The 22,182-nt window shown below is 35.6% G+C and overlaps 1 protein-coding gene across 2 annotated transcripts; it reads left to right on the top strand.

Moving 5' to 3' along the window:
• The first annotated feature begins 11,482 nt into the window (after positions 1-11,482).
• Positions 11,483-20,760, top strand: LOC117333731 (SWI/SNF-related matrix-associated actin-dependent regulator of chromatin subfamily B member 1-like). 2 transcript variants are annotated; one of them, XM_033893155.1, is made up of 10 exons: positions 11,483-11,610; positions 13,402-13,507; positions 13,789-13,915; positions 14,567-14,701; positions 15,077-15,204; positions 16,237-16,403; positions 17,914-18,022; positions 18,221-18,302; positions 18,978-19,112; positions 19,846-20,760. In XM_033893155.1, the coding sequence occupies exons 1-10, from the start codon at positions 11,521-11,523 to the stop codon at positions 19,883-19,885; spliced, it is 1,119 nt and encodes a 372-aa protein (XP_033749046.1). In that variant the 5' UTR covers positions 11,483-11,520; the 3' UTR covers positions 19,886-20,760. The 2 variants fall into 2 exon arrangements, with proteins under 2 accessions (XP_033749046.1, XP_033749047.1); XM_033893156.1 differs by having other exon boundaries at positions 11,502-11,610; positions 18,981-19,112.
• The last annotated feature ends 1,422 nt before the right edge of the window (positions 20,761-22,182 follow it).

Here is a 22,182-nt window from a genome sequence, read left to right as displayed (position 1 = left end):
AAAATATATTTCGGCGGGCCTACTTGACGCGGGAGGGAATTGTATCGCCTGTGATACCTTGTGTACACAGGAAATATTCCTTCACGTGAATTTCACGTGAAAAGGGCAAAAAAAGGGAAATTCACATGAAATTTTTCACGTGAAATTCACGTGAAGGAATATTGCCTGTGTAACATGTATCTTATTTTGCAGAATTATGTATGAGGGGAGCTGCTCTTGTGAATGTTTATATACAGCGTATCAGATCCTGCGATACTTATATATACCATACGGTGACATTTATCTTTTATGGTCGATGTCATTTAGAAATATTAAATTTCCTTGAGCGATGCAATATCAGACGTATTTGGTGCTTCCTGATATGCGTAATGATTCCAATGCCTCACCCTATTTCTAATTTGAGATTGTGACGTAACCCGGACTTGACCTAGATTTGTATGGCGGGTGTCGCCGTGACCTAGATTTGTATGGCGGGTGTCGCCGTGACCTAGATTTGTATGGCGGGTGTCGCCGTGACCTAGATTTGTATGGCGGGTGTCGCCGTGACCTAGATTTGTATGGTGGGTGTCGCCGTGACATAGATTTGTATGGTGGGTGTCGCCGTGACCTAGATTTGTATGGTGGGTGTAGAGGATGAAACAGAAGACGCTCACTTTTCCGGACCTCCTTGTATTTTTCAATTGACTCCATGCAAATACGTATGATTTTGTTTTCATATTTTGCTCTTTTTTATCGGTTTAAAGTTAGAATTACGGTTTCGTTATTATGTCTCTATTCTCTGTTGTTTATTATTGAAACTACACTTTTGTATACACTGTCAATTATATAGACGAGGTTGGTTTGGTTTGTTTTTGTTTAACGTCCTATTAACAGCCAGGGTCATTTAAGGACGTGCCAGGTTTTGGAGGTGGAGGAAAGCCGGAGTACCCGGAGAAAAACCACCGGCCTACAGTCAGTACCTGGCAACTAGCCCCACGTAGGTTTCGAACTCGCAATCCCAGAGGTGGAGGGCTAGTGATAAAGTGTCGGGACACCTTAACCACTCGGCCACCGCAGCCCCATAATATAGACGAGGCATTTGGTACAAGATATTACAAATATGTCAATGCTATTTTTCAACATATGTACAATAAAAAGGAGGTCTGTCTTTCATAGTTTTATCATTACATGTAGCGGTTTATCACTCATCAATTGAAATAAAAACAAAATACACTAGAAAAAGTTATACAATGCAGGTCATATTTCATTTTTTGGACATACAATATGTATTTGACATGCTAAAAAAGCAATTTGCCGGTTTTGAAATTTCTTCAAAATACTGTAAAGAGTATATGTCAGTTTTTGAAGAAGTATAAGATATAGACTTTGATTACAACTATACTTATTCATGTTGACAATGTTGGATACAATTTAAAGTTTGTGAAAATTTGCATGTTTTTCTTATTAAATTTATCACTATGCTTACCTCATGTATGCCTATATGATACATAAATTGATGTTCAAATCTACATTAACCTTTAAAAAACCCTTAACTATTTTGTTAGGGTGCCCCCTTCACTAAACTTGGTGTTATGCAAGGAGGTCCAATGTGACTATAACGGTTGATATAATGATTAATCATTTATGCGGTTATGGTTTATTTTCATGTACATCTACATATATTTACCAGTGTCTGGCACTGCCACTATATAACCCTACCAATTCAGTTGCGAGTTCACCAGCTTATGAACTGCCAACTGAAATTTGAATTACAAAATTTCAAAAAAAAAATCGCACGACAAATAAAAAATCGCAGATGGTAAATATAAGCATTGAACGGCTTTCAGTTAGCATTCATAGTCAATATGAATGCCAACTGAAAGCCGTTCAATGCTTAAATGGCCGACGTTAATGTTAAACCTCTATAGGCGATGACTTCACCTTTTAAGAACACTCTGAGTGATTCTCTTTCTCTTTCAGTCGGAGGTCCGCCAGGGTTCAATATTAGGACCATTGTTGTTCATGTTTGCACACGACACTGCAGCACAGGCTAATCGCGTGATGTTAAAAACAAAAACCTCAATGACGTTGCTAAGCTGGTGTTAGAATGTTGTGATGTAAACAAAATGCGTATAAATAATAAAAAAAAACATTGTTGTGATGAAAGGTAAATTAAAAGGCGAGCTTTTTGCTGTTATCAACAATGTAGATATTGAAAATGTAAACAATGAAAACCCGCCAGGAGTGTCAACAGATAATCGTTTCTTTACGTACTATCAGTTTGCAACTATTCCTGTAATAAATCATCATATCCCTTTTTTTATTCAAACGGAACAGTCAAGATGTTTTCTGAGTCAGTTATCGTGTGTGGCTTTTTGTAGCTATTTTGTTAACCCAGGCATGAATTATTACTTTACTGTCTGGGGTAGCAGCGCCAAAGAAAATGATGTTAAGTTGTGATATTTTATTTGAGGGATATTTTAGAGGCGAAGCGCCATCGGAAGAGAGCAACCAGCACTAGTGTTATTTTAAACTGCAATATCGCTATGCCTACTTGTAATATGTTTAAACGCCCACAATGGCTGCCTTTTAGTAAACGAATCTTATACAATCAGACAGCTTTTATGTATAAGATACTCAATATTTATTTACATGTTTGGTGCCCAGGGTAGATCTACAAGATCTATATCAACGATTGTGTTTTAGTTGCCATCTCACAAGACGATTTTTTAATCTATTTTAGATATCAGGGAGATGTTACATGGAATGTTGTACTAAATCAGGTGAGAAAATGTACTTCACTTTTATCTTTTAAGAAATCAACAAAGGAATTTCTTTATGTAATGATTTCCCCCTGATCCTGTATTTCATGTGCATGTATGAGCAGGTGTCGTTATAAGGAACAACGGGGTGCCATTTTTACCGAATTTTAATCTAAACTAGCCAAAGTTTACTGTAAACCTAGAACAGGTAAGAAAAAAAAAACACCGATCGAAAGTTGTAGATGGTCTATTATACCACGTGAAAATAGAATACACACTTAATGAAATTTAAGAGAAATAGGCGACCAATTTCATTATTTATTTAACTGTGATCAACAACTTATACTCAATAGCAGGCGGAGACATATATCTAGATATTAATATGACAGACCAAATAAATTTAAATGTCATACATTATTTAATTACGTAACTGAAAATGAACTTATTTCATTGGCTAAATTTATTATTTATATATCTTAATGAGATAATTAATTCACAATACTGATGTCCATCCTGTTTTACCATGCATCATTGTTATCCGTTTGTTAATGTTCATATTCTCTGCACTGTACTGTTTATGAGAATAAACAATTGTCATTGTCATTGTATGCCCACCTACAACAGACATGGTGTCGGGGTACCACCTACAACAGACATGGTGTCGGGGCACCACCTACAACAGACATGGTGTCGGGGCACCACCTACAACAGACATGGTGTCGGGGCACCACCTACAACAGACATAGTGTCGGGCACTACCTACAACAGACATAGTGTCGGGGCACCACCTACAACAAACATGGTGTCGGGGCACAACCTAAACAGACATGGTGTCGGGGCACCACCTACAACAGACATGGTTTCGGGGCACCACCTACAACAGACATGGTGTCGGGGCACAACCTACAACAGACATGGTGTCGGGGCACCACAAACAACAGACATGGTGTCGGGGCACCACCTACAACAGACATGGTGTCGGGGCACCACCAACAACAGACATAGTGTCGGGGCACCACCTACAACAGACATGGTGTCGGGGCACAACCTAAACAGACAAGGTGTCGGGGCACAACCTACAACAGACATGGTGTCGGGGCACCACCTACAACAGACATGGTGTCGGGGCACCACCTACAACAGACATGGTGTCGGGGCACAACCTACAACAGACATGGTGTCGGGGCACAACCTACAACAGACATGGTGTCGGGGCACAACCTACAACAGACATGGTGTCGGGGCACAACCTACAACAGACATGGTGTCGGGGCACAACCTACAACAGACATGGTGTCGGGGCACAACCTACAACAGACATGGTGTTGGGGCACAACCTACAACAGACATGGTGTCGGGGCATCACCTACAACAGACATGGTGTCGGGGCATCACCTACAACAGACATGGTGTCGGGGCACCATATACAACAGACATGGTGTCGGGGCACCACCTACAACAGACATGGTGTCGGGGCCAGAGGAAACTCAGGCTAATGTAAGCACATACCTACAAGACGGGCTGAGTTTTCACTGGTATATGTCGGGGATTAATAAAGCCAAAAATCATTCGTATTATCATTATCAATAACACTATCTTAGAAGTTCTATCGAGAAATTATACAACTATAGTGCCAGGATCCCAATCGCCATGCACCATTCAGATACATGTACATTGTAGCACGTGATAGAAATGGTGACCTTGAAGTCGACCTGTCAGCACTCTTGGAAGAGTTGACACACTTTGTGAGGTACATCACACGGAGACACTCTTTCTGTTCACGAGTCACTCGACATAGTTTTTGAGAGATGAAAAACCGAAAACAGCCAATCATGAAAAAAATACCAGTTCCTCTAGAATTCCATCACGCACACTATTGTGACACGTGATACAATGGGACATTCTGATTGGTTAATAGTGTTCATATTTTATTCCTAACTTTTGTGGCTTTACTTCCGCGTGAATTGTCGTGACTACACAAAACTTGACCTTTGTTGACCCGTCTGTAGCGCCGTCTGACAGGTATATGTCCGCCTCAGAATACAAGATGTTCAACTTAACATCATTTTGATGGGAGGTCGCAACGTGAAAACATCTTTAAAATGTTTACTGATTTGTGTTTTTCACTTCAAAGCGTCTCAGACTTGTAAATAGAAATTTGGATGTTTAGTTGATAGCCATCTTTATTTGCCAAAATAGTAACAAGAGGATTGGTCGTAAGTTTTACATTATCAACACTCTTTGTTCTAATATATACGTCAATTTTACAAAATAAAAAGATTACTTTAATGGGTATATACATAAGTGAGGGGAGAATTATTACTTCAAATATATATAGCTGAATACATAATCAAATGAAGGTTCTACATTCCCTGTCCAGCTTTCAACATTCAACTTTACATTTGCATCATAGCCTAAGTCGACCATCTTGGGTCCAAGTGGTACGATTAAGAAAATAAAGCGAGCCACGCAAATTGGTCCAGCTTTTCTACGATAGTTTTGGGAGGGGAGGGGAGAGACCCTTCTATACATGTACATGTGTATATGTACATGTATGTACGTGAATTACTTCTCCCTGTAATACATGAATGGCATGCTGTATATTTGTTAAATTTCGCATGGCAAACATTTCGCGTGTGCCCCAACCAGACGTAGCCTAATTCGCGGGCATTAAAATTCACGTAACAACGACTTTTAAGCGTTCCGCAGTACACATTTCCATGTACCTGTATACATTTACACAATCGGAACACCTTGCCTCCGTCTAGTTTCGGAGAAAAGGACGAGGGGTTCCGATTGTAAATTTACCGGCATTCGGAACATCTTGGCCTATTGCATTCGCCGAGTATTAATTTTCGCGTTTTATTCAATTACCGCGAATACGTCAAAATTAAGTCACTCGCGAGTATTATCACCTTTACAGTAAATTATGTCTTTCTCCCCTGCCTGTCCCACCGAAAAGATACTCGTACAATCAAGTAAACCCTATTTTTCTAGAAAATAATATACATGGTGGCCGCGGTGGCTGAGTGGTTAGGTGTCCCGACACTCTATCACTACCCCTGGATTGCGAGCTCGAAACAGACATGGGACAGTTGCCTAATAATGACCGTAGCCCGGTGATTATTCTCCGGGAACTCAGGCTTTCCTCCACCTACAAAACTTAGCATGTCCTTACATGGCCCTTGATTTTCATAGGACGTTAAACAAAATAAACCAAATAAATAAAAACAAATGTACATGTACGCACGTTTAAATAACTGACATTTCAACAGAGAGGAAGGAATATTTCGCGTCGCGACAAAAAAAAATTATGTATCTATAAACCGAATTGCGTTACCTTACGACATTTCTCAGTTTTGTCAAGGCGTTGACTTCATCTGAAATTACATGGTATTGCCATGCACTACATGGCCATCAAACTTATACAAGGATATGTTTTCCGCGATTTGGGTTCTATTTTTAGCTTCAAGCCAAAAAATGTCCTTTTATTTCTTAGCGTTGTCACACATTTCCGACAAAGATTAATGGAGAAAGCATCAGAGGTCAGAAAACGTGTCTCCTTTTGAACACATACTACAAACGCTTGAATCATGTCAACATTCATGTTTACTTAAACTCTTACAAGTGGGCGAGACTAATAAACATCAAAATATATAGGAAAGCAAACGTTTTATACAAGTCAAATCACTAAAAAAAAAAGAAAAAAAAAGTCATATATAGGCCTATATTTGGATTTTCCCCCCGTTGGTATAAGTGTATTGTTGATACATGCATTTACAATTTGTCGAAAACCCAATAAAAGATATTAGTAAAATACAAATAAAAGACAGATAGATCGATAGATAGATAGATAGATAGATAGATAGATAGATAGATAGATAGATGGATGGATGGATGGATGGATGGATGGATGGATGGATGGGTGGATGGGTGGATGGAGGATGGATGGATGGATGGATAGACGGATGGAGGGAGGGACGGACGGACGGAGGGAGGGGCGGACGGACAGACAGAATTTATTAATGTAAATGTTTAACAGTCTATAGGCTTGTTAGTTGCCATTGGAATTCATTATATCTTTCTTATCGTTGTTTGTAAAAACGGGAATGGATTTATTGGTATATTGTTAATTAATTAATTAATCATTTTTTATTATCTTTGGCAATGACGTCGACATGCCAACATTATTTCATAACTACAGAATGTTTTCCTCTTTTGATAAATTATAATTATGACCAGACTTGACTTCTCAATTACTATACCCGCACACACGTGTCTGTTATACAAGTACGTAATAAAAATTTTATACATGTATTACATGTGTTTAGTTAAAAGTTTAAAGTGTCTTGCTGGTCGTATGGGAGGGGCGCTATTGGTTAAGTATAAAGAAAATATGTACATGTATATCTAGTATCGTCATGTGTGGCACTGTAATTAAAACAACAGCTAATGCCCATAGTATAGCGTTTTGCGATTAAATGGTGTCTGTTTAAAATCGAGTTCCATTAGTAATTTTTTTCTTGTCGATACTGTAATAAGCCATTGTGTTTAAGTTGTATTTTACTTGTAAATATCATCTGTTAACGTAGCCCGAGTTTCCTCTGGCCCTGACACCCTACACTAGCCCGAGTTTCCTCTAGCCCTGTCACCATGTCTGTTGTATGGTTGGTGACAGGCTAGGCTAACCCTACACCAGACATGTACATGGTGTCAGGGCCAGAGGAAACTCGGGCAGACTCGGAATACTGTTAACGGCGTTCAAAGGATTCAAATTATCGTATCGTATTCCTATAAGTTCGATCGTAATTAAATGGTGCTCGGTTCGATTCCGGTTTCGGCCATGTCGTGTCTCAAAACGAAATCAATTTAAATACCAAGACATCAATATTTTATTTTCAAATTCCATATACCGGCCCCTGGATGACGTAATAAAGTTTATGTTCAAGTCCTGTCTTACGAAACATGCAATCAACGACGAGATGGTGTCGCTAGTAGAAAAAGCCTTGTACAAAACTCAGATAGTCTATAAATAAACTGAATCGGTGTTATTTCTGGAAGCTTAAGTAGGACAAATGGAAATCAGTTCCACTTTCATTTATTTTATTCGGAAATAGAATCAGCAACGATCTCCATTTTATGGTGTTCACAGCACAGGGACATGATAATTAGGGTATACATGTAGACTGTAGACAAGGGGGCGGGGGGGATTTTGAGATTTTCGCTCTTGTACAGGGATTTTAAACTTATTAGATATCTTAGAATTTTATATCAATACCCATGGAATATACATGTAAAATTTGATGAAGTACTTATTTGATGGAGTATTGATTGAATCGCCCAAAGGATTCTTCTCGTTTTAAAAATGCACACTTAATACGCATGACCCTGTGGATCAGACAATTTCTCATCCGACCAAGGTCGCTTGCAGCATACATAATTTGCTCTTGGTCGCTGAAGCGATTGACAACCAAGGATTGTTATGGGGCATATGGAAATCTTTCTATCGTGCTTTACGCGATATTCTAGTCTGTTCCAGACGCTTCAATTAATTGACTTAATTCTATGAGACGCTTTTGTTAGTTCCCACAGGCCCCATATTGAATTGACATCATCCCTTTTTGTGAGTTTGCCACTTTGTGTATTGATGACAACATAAAAGTATAGATCTGCATACTTGTTTCTTGCATATTTTGTTGTGAAGGGCATCATTGGGAAAAGAACGGTCTCTCTGTGAACAAAAAGTATGCTACGGCTATGGCCTTTATTAACGTTCTGGCTTTTTAAGGAAATTAGATAGAAAGGAGGAAACAAGTAGGATGATTTGTACATAAAGGGCAATAACTCTGTTTAAAAAATCATTTCAATATATCTTATCTAAAACCGAGTACATCTGATTTATATTGAAATTGCGTTCACACATACATGCACTATTTTTTTTAACTATCCGTTAATATTTTAGTCGTTTCGACAATTGGTTATCGATCAGTCACAGTTTAAAGAGAGAAATCAAGAGTATAAAAAGCCGTGCGATGATGATGGAGACGACGACCTGATGATGATGACGACGACGACGACGACGACGATGATAAGGATGATGGTGGTGGTGGTGGTGAGGAGGAGGAGGAGGGGAGAGGGAGGAGACATTTAACTTTCTTAAAATGTACAACTTGTCTCACTGCCGGCTGAAGGGAGATAATCAAAATAAAATGTGATACGGGGGCTCGAACGAGTCTGACAAAATATCGAGGCAGGGGAAGTAGTACGTGGTGATATTACTATTTTTGAAAATGGAATCTTCCAAAAAAAGTAATCAGATTCATCATCCTAATTATAATGTAACCTCGTAAGCAGTATATATGTCTTTTGTAACACAATATAATAGAACAATGCACGAAAATGTATATTAAATTGCTTAAATCATGTATCTATGCTGGTGTCATAAAAATCCATAGTTTATGTATCTTTAATCAATGAGAAGATATGCAATATGTATAATATTTTCAATCATTAAAAAAGATTATTTAGCACCTTATGATTGCATTTACAGTTTTTTTTTTTATTATTCAAAACGAAATACATGTACCATACCATTATGCATGATATGCTTTTTCATTTCTCATTAACTCGGTTTAATCTTTTGAATGAGAACGGGACCCAGTTGCTTAAAGGCGATTAGCTTAATGACTTAATTAGTGAAAAACTCGGTTCTCCTTTACTTCATTAGTCATTCCTTAAGTTGGAAGAGACTGAGCATTGTTATATTCTCATAAAATGTTATCAAGTTAGTTTTACCAGAAATGATTTTATCAGGATTGTGAAATCGTTGTCAAATTATGATTAGGCTAATCACCTTTCGAACAACTGGGCCCTGGTTTGCAAATATTTTGTATTTAAACCGGTACATGATCTCCCGTGAATATCAGTCCAAGTTTCAGTTCACATAGAGTCCGGTCTTTAGTCGTACCACTTCAGGGTCCCCGTGATTTCGTGTACGCCGCACCCGGTCCCGGACCCGATCCCCGTACCAGGAATATTGATGTTATTTTTTTTCTCAACAACGACTTAATGAATAAATCTCATGTTTTTCTTGTAAATCCAGATTTATATTTCCAAAATCTGACATCTCAAATGAAATGGAAGTTATGCAAACAATTTTAGTAATCGTCGATTTACATTTTTCAGGGTGTGATCTTGTGTACGCCGCACTCAACCGTGAAAAATTACGGTTTTTGGCTGTTTATTCGTAAACAAGGGTTAATGTTTATGATATTTTCGATTCCATACTTCAAGTAAACCTAGTTGTTGATACAAATATAAGTTTTAATTACAAATAATACTTATTTTATTTCAAATCTTGCCTTTTTTGAGATCGCGGCGATGATCACGGGAGTTTTTGTTTACGCCCGGTCCCGTACCAAGGGCAGACTACTCTTGAAAAATGTAAACCTGACTTATCACTGACACATCTATTATGAAACCATGCATACCTAACTTGAGAAGGGGACCTAAGATTAGCCCTACCCTGTAAGCTACCCTTAACTTGTTTCTCTGTTTGATTCCTCTTAAACACCGATGACGGATTACTATCACTAGAACTAACTGATTTAACCTGCTTTAAAACGGATGGAAAAGTCCTCCTATAATCATTCCCATCTATGCCATTCCCGTGGACCCTAGGGACAAAAATAGTCTCATCACCTATGTACTGAATAAACCTGTAAGTAACAGTCCCCTTCTTCGTCATATACATTCTACGCTGAAAGTTTTTGGAACCTTTAGTATCGCCCTTCCCTTCACTTATGTAATAAGTACGTTTCCGCATTTTTGGATTTGCTTTAGGAATTCCATGACCACCCTTATTAACCCAAAAATACAAATCTAATGAATTTAATGAGTACATAATATATAATTGTGAATTAAACACAGTTCAGCAAATTAAATCAATGTCGTACTATATTCCACTGATCATTTTGTATACTTCAATCAAAGATTGATATGCTTGTATTTGTATAGATACCATGCAGATTGCACTTGGTGCATAACTATTCATAAATATTCGTATTATACACAATATTAAGTGTTTTTTTTTTACTTTTTCACTTTTGTAATTTTCGCGGAATCTTTCACTAACATCACTAAAAATCGTCCGATCTAATTGATTACTAATGTATCTAGAATAAAAGTCATGTATAATATCTGGTATTACACAATACACGCTACTCATAAAAAAATATAAACCAGTAGTCCTAGCACGGTGGATCGGGAGTAGTCTGCCCTTGGTACGGGACCGGGCGTAAACAAAAACTCCCGTGATCATCGCCGCGATCTCAAAAAAGGCAAGATTTGAAATAAAATGAGTATTATTTGTAATTAAAACTTATATTTGTATCAACAACTAGGTTTACTTGAAGTATGGAATCGAAAATATCATAAACATTAACCCTTGTTTACGAATAAACAGCCAAAAACCGTAATTTTTCACGGTTGAGTGCGGCGTACACAAAATCACACCCTGAAAAATGTAAATCGACGATAACTAAAGTTGTAGGTATTACTGCCATTTCATTTTAAATGTCAGATTTTGGAAATATAAATCTGGATTTACAAGAAAAACATGAGATTTATTCATTAAGTCGTTGTCGAGAAAGAAATTAATATCAATATTCCTGGTACGGGGATCGGGTCCGGGACCGGGTGCGGCGTACACGAAATCACGGGGACCCCACTTCAGTACGCAGGAAGTGGAGAGTTGTCTTCTCTTGCATCACCGGCAAAGATGGCGATGGTTGGAACAAAGACCTTCGGCGATATGCCGAACAAATTTCAGATCGAAGAAGGAGGAGAGTACTATTATGTTGGATCAGAAGTAAGCACAATGTGGTATATTTATGAGACGCTGAACTTTTTGTTTAATACTTAGAGAAAACCTTGAGTTTCAGGGATTTCATTATGCGACTTCGTCAATGTTTGCACAGACGTTTGGTGTTTTATTTTGATTTTTGTCCTGTTTTCTTGTGAGAAGTGCAAAACGTTGAGAATGCCAACTTACAGATGATTTATGGTTAATGTAAAATCTTTGACGTAATCTTTAAGTCCAAAATATCACCTGAGAAATACAGCAGTTTAATATGTATTTATCTTATATTTATAAAATATTATTATAGGCCTAAATGTAATTGTTTACCAACGCGTCCTCAGATGTATCATCTAGGCCGGCCGACCGTTGATATTAACAGTAGTAGTGTGCATTGATTACTCCAACAATATAAGAGGTTAACACGACAGGAAACTTTTGACATTCTGTAAATAAGACCTCATGTACTTATAGGAGCATGTAAGTGTGCATGTGATATATTATACACACATTTTTTAACCGTAAATCTAAAGTAGCCCTCCACACTTAATTGGTTTATTCTTTCATACATACCAGTGATTATCTTACCCTAATTATACAGGGGCCTGTACCTTTTCCATTGGGAAAATATAGCCATATCTTTTTAATTTCGGCAAAAATGTACTTTCTTCCAAGCTCAAAAATAATCATCAAGTCAATGGTTTAATATCATTTTGAAAAAGCATAATATAAGCTATGATCAATCAATTATAGCATTGGCTTGTGAAAACATTATGTGAAATGTTATATGATCAACATTTCTTCATATTTATTAACAAACAAGGGAAAATATGAACTAAAAATTGGGAAAATACAGCAAATTGCATTTCTAGTGTATGCTGTGTAACAAAGTGTGTTGAGACTTCGACATTGATGATAGAATATAATCAGTAAGTGTGAAGCAATCGATTTTTGATTATTTATCGGTTAGCCTACCTTTCATAATCCTTAGAAAATATTACCTTTTTTTAACCCGGGATTGAATAGGCCCATGTCACAATTTTACATGTCAGGTATCATATTTATGAAAATGAGAAATTTGCATAAACTACAAATAGTGTATATATCAAATGTCTCTTTACATCGTAATGAATTAGAATATCAGTTTTATATGCATTTAATTAACCAATACTGTTAATAACAACAATTTAATTTTCATTTTTTATAAGACTCTTTCATATGTACCAGGGTATGAGGATGTATTCTAGCCTCTGGCCCCAATATGTAGTAAATTAAACCCCACACCAAAGTTTGGCAAACCACAATTACCACAATTTGTGACCCTTAACCAAATTTGGTAGAATATCTTTCATACCCTCTGTAACCCTCACATGAAAGAGTCTTATAAAAAATGAAAATTGAATTGTTGTTATTAACAGTATTGGTTAATTAGATGCATATAAAACTGATATTCTAATTCATTATGATGTAAATAGACATTTGATATATACACTATCTGTAGTATATGCAAATTTCTCATTTTCATAAATATGATACCCGACATGTAAAATTGTGAATGTAATGATATCAATGACTCCAAAGGCCCCTCCAGGCTCCATCTAATGTTATATAATTAGGCGCCAGATTTGTTTTTGCAAACATTGAAAAATTGACAGATTTTGAGAATCAATCAATCAATATTTAAGATCATCTTATGTTGCTTATAGTGTTAAAACTTAAATAAATTGGAATGGGGATACCATTAGAGTTCTGTTTGTAAGTGTTGTGAATTCATTTAATGTGTCAGTATTTTTTATTCTTCAGGTTGGCAATTACCTGCGTATGTTCAGGGGTTCATTGTATAAGAAGTATCCGTCTATGTGGAGACGCCTTCTTACTGTTGAAGAACGTAAAAGAGTTGCTACTTTGGGTAAATTATTTATGGTGTTTACTGTTTATCTGACTGAAGAAAAGTAAAATAACATTTATCAGATTTAGAACAAAATATAAGGGTAAACACAAAGATGATAAATTTTAAGGTTTTTCTTGAAAAAAGTGTTTGTGTTCATTCTATCAATGTTCTTTTTAGGCTTTTACTTTTAAAATTTTCACAAATAAGCCATTGTATTTCAAATTTGATGGAAGCAAAAAACATATAGACTGTGCATTATCTATGGCATGTGACTAATCTCACTTTAATTATTTTGTTAGGAACTGGTGCCCCTGCCCTAGCTACTAACATTACCCTACTGAAGGCTGTGGAGGTTGACAACATTTTGGAAGGCAATGACGACCAATATAAAGCTGTGTCAATCAGCAGTGATACCTCATACACAAGGTGGTTACCTCCCTTGACAACCATATTTACCTCCCTTTATTGCAAACTCCTTCAACATGCTTCACATAACACCTTGGGTGTGAAAGGTGTATACATTAATAAAGAATTAAATAATTTCATTCGTTGGAAAACAAATTACACCGAAACAGCAAGAATGAAAATCTTATTGTAGTTTAAGTTGTAAGTTATTGTAGTTTAATCTTACTGTTAACCACAAATTGGTATATTAATATAGGACAGAAACTGTACTGTCAGTATTGATACCGACTACATAAAAAAGGTTCCTCGTTACAAAATGGAAGCTCCTTAATCGCACAAAAGTTGATGTGGCATCAGTAACATTTGGAGAAGTCTATCCACAGTAAAACACCCATGATATCCCTTAAATTACAGACCACATATTTACTGCAAACTTTTGTATTTATACCATAAATAAATGGCCATTGGTTAAGAGTTTAATTCTGATAGAAAGTGCACAAAATTTGGTATTCATTCTGAAAAGGACTCCACAAGGCTTCACATTTATTTTCATCATTGTCTTCTTTCGCATGTTGACATTTGTAAGAAGAATTTCTCTTGTAAAAATGTAAGATATATTAACCTGTGATAGCAGATGACATGTGTTTGTATTTAATCACCTGTCCACTACAGAGACTCCAAAGCCAAAAGGAACACATGGGTGACGACTGTTCCGAGTAGTTCTCATCACCTGGACGCTGTACCATGTTCCACCTCCATCAACAGAAACCGCCTCGGCAAGTCAAAAGTCCGCACATTCCCTCTCTGGTAGGATATCCATCTAGCTAGACCTTTTATATCACAGTTAGAACACTGATGTTTTATTTCATGTTCAACTAATATTTTTTCTTATTAGTTTGTTAATATATTATTTATGCTCACAAATATAATTGATATAGCTGCTGCAAATTAATGAAATATTAACAGATTTCTATGTGAATAGAGTTACATTTTCTTTATAATATGAATGGATTAAGAATATTTGACAATTTGATGAACATTTACATGGAATTTATTTCTTATTGGTTGTACTGTTAGAATAAAAGATTTTCTAGGAAATATTGATTCTCTACATTTTTTACATACAATTGTCTAAATTTCATTTAATTTTCTCGGATGTAATTATTCCTGTTTTTATTTCAGCTTTGACGACACAGATTCTCCGCCAAATCATGAGAATGCCAGTCTGTCTGAACAACTAGTACCTATTCGACTAGATATGGAATACGAAGGACAAAAACTCAGGGATTGTTTTACATGGAATAAAAATGGTAATCTTTTTTATAACGGGTGGTCTTTGGGTATAATTAAGGGCCTTCTGAAATTGTAATAACGGTCCTTTTGTGTCTGAAAGTTCTGCCATTGACAGAACTCAGTACCCTAATTAGCACTGGTTCCACGCCTGGCATTTCGGTCTGCTAATGCCAAACATTTAAGCAGGGTCATAAATAGACATCTTGGCAGCTATTGTAAAACGTATCTGCCAAAGTCTTGGAAATAAAAACATTCCACAAAAGATCAGAATTAAGCTACCTGCTCTATTTGTCATGTTTACTTTAGTTAATTGGGTTTTTTTTTGAAACTTTACTGATTCAGTATATAGATCATTGATTTATTAATGGATATTCATTTAATAGACTTCTTTATGAAGTAAATTATTTTTTTATTAGAATATTCATGAAGTGAATGAATTATTCATTAGAATATTTATGAAGTAAATTAATTATTCAATAGAAAATTAATTAGTCAATGCTATTCATCAGTCATGTATTTATTCTCACTTAGTTCTGAAAAAAAACCTTGATGAAACCTGTTTGATTTGAGGAAAGTATTTTAAATTGTAGAATTTTCGAATTGTTTGAAAATAAAACAAATGCATAATTTTTACAAATGGGAACATTTTCCTGTAGTTTACTTGAAAATCTCAATGAGAAGAGCGAAATGAAGTAGGATCTTTAGAAATCTGTATTTAGTTTGCCATGCTACATCACTGACAGCATATAAACTGCTTGTCACAAAATGAATTAGTGAAACCTAAAATGATATAAAAAGATATATAATTACAATAGAAAAAAACAGCGCCCCAGACACGATTGCTTAGAATTCAAAAAAGTTACATATTAACAAATACAGTGTATAGAGGTGGGGTCTGATAGAGTTTTCTTTAGGATTTGAAGTACAAATATGTTTAATACGGTTTTGTATAAAAAACAAACAATTACACCCCAATCATCCTAAACTGATTTATAAGTAATTCAAACATCTGTCCTTCACGTTTAATCTTCTTTATTTTAACTTTCCAGAGTCCCTAATCACACCTGAACAGTTCGCGGAGATTATGTGCGACGATTTGGACCTCAATCCTATAAACTTTGTACCCGCTGTGTCTCAGGCAATTCGCCAACAGATTGAGGCTTTCCCAACAGACAATCTATTAGACCAACAGGCGGACCAACGAGTCATACTCAAGGTAAATTATGCCGACCCTGTCGCCTGTAATTAATATGATGGTCGGATGCGGCATTGGCAACACTCTCACCTAGACAAACAGGGATTGATTCTTAGGTCAAATGTGAAGGGTTTGTCTGTTGCCTGCAAACTGACTATGTAGCTTTAACTCCAGGTACTCTTGTTTGCTCCCACAACAAGACTCCTGTGCACTTTCATCTGGGCCAACAACAGGAATTAATTTAGTTGATGTGTAATTTTAGTCTTAATTGTTGTAAATTCAATTAAGTGTATATTAATCATACCTGTAACCACAAAAGTATGTCAGGTTTTTTATGTGCCATTTTTGTGACTGAATTGTGGCTTTAATATTTCCATAGGAATTTAGCCATTATTTTCTTAGTTGAATGAGAATATGCTTTTGTATATGCATTTAATAGTTGATTGTATGATACAAATCATTTGAAACCTTTTGACTAGTGTTAAATGCAATTAGATGCAATTTCGGTAATGGAACATTGAATTTAATTCAAAACTAATATAATGATTATATTTAAGTCTTTATGTGAAGTTAAAAAAACAACATGATTTTGTGGTGATAGAAATGTTAATTTAAATGGAATCAAAGCAGCATGATAATAAAAGGAATTAAACAAACATGATAATAAATGGAATTAAACAAACATGATAATAAAAGGAATTAAACAAACATGAAAATAAATGGAATTAAAGCAACATGATAATAAATGGAATTAAACAAAAATGATAATAAATGGAATCAAAGAAACATGATAATAAATGGAATTAAAGCAACATGATAATAAATGGAATCAAAGCAACATGATAATAAATGGAATCAAACAATCATGATAATAAATGGAATCAAACAAACATAATAAATGGAATCAAACAAACATAATAAATGGAATCAAACAAACATGATACTTAATCGAATCTACACATGATAATAAATGGAATCAAAGAAACATGATAATAAATGGAATAAAAGCAACATGATTATAAATGGAATCAAAGCAGCATGATTATAAATGGAATCAAACAAACATGATAATAAATGGAATCAAACAAACATGATAATAAATGGAATCAAAGCAACATGATTATAAATGGAATCAAAGCAACATGATTATAAATGGAATCAAAGCAACATGATTATAAATGGAATCAAAGCAGCATGATTATAAATGGAATCAAACAAACATGATAATAAATGGAATCAAACAAACATAATAAATGGAATCAAACAAACATGATAATAAATGGAATCAAAGCAACATGATTATAAATGGAATCAAACAAACATGATAATAAATGGAATCAAAGCAACATGATTATAAATGGAATCAAAGCAACATGATTATAAATGGAATCAAAGCAACATGATTATAAATGGAATCAAAGCAGCATGATTATAAATGGAATCTACACAACATGATAATAAATACAATCAAAGCAACCTGATAATAAATGGAATTTGTCATAATGATAATATATAATGATGTTTATTTCAGTTGAATATACACGTCGGAAATATTTCCCTGGTAGACCAGTTTGAGTGGGATATGTCAGAACCCGAAAATTCCCCGGAAGAGTTCTCCATGAAATTGTGTGCTGAGCTGGGTAGGTCCGATTTGTTAAACTCCGACTGAAAAATGACTTTAACAATTTTACCAAAAACTCTTTTGGCAATTTTGAGAAATTTTTCAAATGTTGATTTGCTGTTAATAGAACTTAAATTGATTTAATGATACAATATTTTGGCTTATCCTGATGCAGGAGTTATAATTACGTGTTAATTTTTTCTGTTTGTATTGACAGGACTGGGAGGGGAGTTTGTGACATCCATTGCCTATAGCATCCGAGGACAGCTGAGCTGGCATCAAAGGACATACGCCTTTAGGTAATGTACTCGCGTATAACTGTATCAATACTTAAACTGATCAGGGGACATGTTCCTTGTTTGATAATCTAGATATTGGGCAATGTGATTCCATAGCGGCTAGTAAGCTTATTTTATTGGTAGACATGACATGAGTTTACTAGATAGTTAGAAAAGAAATATATGTGGGGTTCAGATGTCAAGACACGGGACATGCAGATATATGGGAGTTTAGACATCACTCAGAAATGTGGCATCAGACACAGGATGTTTATGGGGTTGAGACATAGGACATTCAGACAAAGGACATTTAGAAATGTGACATTCAGACATGTGTCTCAGACACACGACGTTTGTATATGTCGGGTTGAGACAAAGAACATTCAAATAAGTAGGGTTCAGACATAGGACATTCAGAAAAAGGACCAAATGCTAAACTTGTGCATTTCTTTAAGGATTATAGAGGAGTCACGATCAGGACTGAGGGCAGTAAATTTAATGGTATGGCCACCTTTTTGACTCCTTTTATACACATCACAGGATCAAACTAGTCTTCGTTTTTTCCACAAGATGTCAGTGACATGACATTGGGAACAGAATCCCTGGAACATCGAGGATGAAGTGAGAGTCATAATGGGAGTATCGAAGATAACGTATCGGCAAAACACTTATATAAGAAAATACTCTGTGTTACAGCAGTGAAGCTCCCCTGCCCACAGTGGAAGTGGCCATCAGAAATCAAAACGAGGCTGACCAGTGGTGCCCGTTCCTCGAGACACTGACCGATGCTGAGATGGAGAAAAAGATCCGAGACCAGGATAGAAACACAAGGTAAAACTCACAAGTTATTTTATATTTGTATATTTTATCTTTGGACTGACTGATGCCTTTCTCTGTCTGGGGCCGCGATAGCTCAGTTGGTTATAGCGCCAACCACATAACCTCAGGGGAAGTTCCAATTTACATGCATCAACGCTCTCTACTTGTGACGGTTGGTGTTTCTCAGGAAGCTGAGAAACTCTCCAGTCTGTGCTGTCGTGGTTGTGGCCATGGGCATGACACTTTACCCTAATTATCCTGGATGGCCTCATGTGACAGGCCTCCTATTTTTTGTTCAGTGAAGTAGTCACCAACTACTACAAGGGAACCCATCTGAAAATGACCCTGGCTGATCACTGGGTGATAAAAACAAACATTCACTGATCAAAGTTAAAAAGTGAAACAAGAATTTTCTATTGTAGTATTGAATAGCTGGGAAACCAGTGGTTTTAGCCACTGAATTCACAATATAAGAAAGCACTCAGTTGTTTGGTTGTGATTGATGGTATGCTTTTTTATGCCTCGCCATGTAATGGGGAAGCGGGGCATATAGTGTTACCCGTATCCGTCACGTCCCGTCCCATCCCGTCCCGTCCCGAACAATGTAACTAGCTAATCTCAGGAACTGCTGAGGTTTCGGGGTCAATTTGCAGCTTTGGCATTTATTTCTTACAGACATTTTCTAGTTTCTTTATTTAATTTATTTCATCATTAATGAATTATTTTCTAAATTTTGTTTTTTCAGGCGTATGAGACGATTAGCAAACACAGCGCCATCATGGTAGAATCAGAAATCTTGATGAGTAGTACTTTCTACATAGACTAATGATATAGACCCCACAATTGTGTTCAGTGAAAAACTACAGCAATACCAACACAAAAGGCAAGGACAATAGGGGACCAAATGATAGTGTTCTCAATTGACCTATAGGAACAAGAGTCATCGAATCGGACACAAAGCGTCGGATAAAAGGACAGAATTTCCTTAATTACAAATTGCTACGGAACATCCTGCATTTTGATATTTAGTATTATCAACTGAGATAGCATTTTGTTGTGTTATTTAACTTGTTAACCTTCAAACAAGTGGAAATTGTGTCTGGATTGAGGAAGGTTTTCAACTAATATAAAAAATGTGAAATATTTGTCACAAGCGAAAATTTCAATACATTTTGTATCACCAAGAACAGGCTTCAATTCATGAGAAACTGTTATAAAAATGCTGCTGTGAAAAGCTTATCTTCCTAGATATTGTCAAAATTTTGTGTGATGGATAACCAAATTTATTTTTTCCCACTTTCATTCAAAGATATTTGTATGAAAACTACATAAATGGCAGGCCAATTTGTCTGAATATGGGCATGACTTTGCATTTTGTGTCTGTAAGTTGTGAGTTCTAATGCAGAGAGTGGACTGGATTGCTGTTTGAACATGTTTTTTTCTGGAGAGATGTATAGTATTCTGAAAGGTACATTTTACTGAATAATGGTAAAAAGTTGTACCATACAAATTCATATGTACACAAGTTCAAAGGTCTGATATGATGAGAATGATTGGTTTGTGTGTTAAGAGAGAGAGAGAGAGGGAGTTAATCAGAAAGATAGCGGAAAAATGTAATGAATCTCGTGAAATTGAGAATAAATTGTACATGTAAATACTACTTTACGATCTTTGTTTTCTGTTCAGATTCTTTTTCTGCCTATATTTTCAGAATTTAGAATATCAACAGTTAAATAGCAGCATGGAGTAAATTTTTAAAGTAGCAATATCAAATTATGTAAGTGTAGGTTTACATAATTTTTTTCTTATGAATACTATATCATATATACATATGATATTTTGATCAATTCTTGTGAAGAAAACGTGCTATCTATTCTGCTACAATGAAATGTAAGCAGTATTCAATTTGAAAGCTTTACTATATTTTTAATGTCTACCAAAAAATTAGAACGATTTGAATTATTAGACATCACAATTTTATCTGTCCATCTGTCATCCTCTTTGTCGGAGATGCTTGTCCCAACCATTACTTTTGACTGGCTGAAGGTACATGTAGGTTCATGAAATTTCACAGATACTCTATTTGAAGGATGGCGAGTTTTTCGCTGAGGGCTGTGATATGATATCTATAATTAGAGGACTTAGGTTTGTCAAATACGAACATAAAATGCGTGACCAAAAAAAATCCTGCTGTGAATACAGAGTTATTGCCCTTAGTCCATTTTTTTAATATGTCTTCAAAGACTTCAAGGACTTACCTATTTGTTACAAATATACTACAATGGCTACATGGCTATGTGCTTCTTAAATCCAGGTGAGACATTTGTCTATATTTTTAACATGTGTATCGGTTTTAACCCGCCATCATCAGATGGTGGGCTATTCAAATCGCCCTGTGGTCTGTTGGGTCAACCGTCAGTCTGAAAACAATTCTTGTTATCTCTATATCTCAAAGTTAATACAGGATCTTTTTTCATATGTAAGTTCCCCTTGGTCCCCAGTTGTGCATATTGCATTTTAAGACTGATTAGGAAACAAAATATCCAACAGGTGGATCCCTCTGGGATTTCTTGTTAATAATAAATTGACAAGAACATAATATAGATTCTGAAATTTATTGAAATAAGACCAGGCACTGGTATATAACTAAATTCTTCAGTTATCCAGTTTTCATTGACAAAAACAAAATGTAAAAAAAACCAACTTATACAAAATATAGATTTCATCAAATAGAATATGAAATATAAAATTATTTCATTAAAAATCATTATTCAAAAGATTGCAAATTATGCATATATCTTTAAAAGTAATGATATTTTTGGCACTTTTCTCATCAAAAACTATATCAAATTATGATTGCGGCTGTGAAGTCCATACATATATCTATTATCAAGTGTAAGAGGAATTTCTCTGTTGTTCTAATCAGTGTAATAAAGTGTAATTTAAAAACAGATGTGAAAAGAAAATGATATTCAATTTTATTACTCTATTTCATTCCTTCAAAAGATTCCTTCCATGCTAGATTTCAGATATTTGTGTTCATTACATTAGTTAATGACTAATTAGTTTCAATTCAAGCCAG

This window comes from Pecten maximus, chromosome 8 (genome assembly GCF_902652985.1).
Source record: "Pecten maximus chromosome 8, xPecMax1.1, whole genome shotgun sequence".
In the NCBI taxonomy this organism is placed as follows: domain Eukaryota; kingdom Metazoa; phylum Mollusca; class Bivalvia; order Pectinida; family Pectinidae; genus Pecten; species Pecten maximus.
Note: the sequence above shows the minus strand (reverse complement) of the source record. Positions and strands in the feature narration are given on the sequence as shown.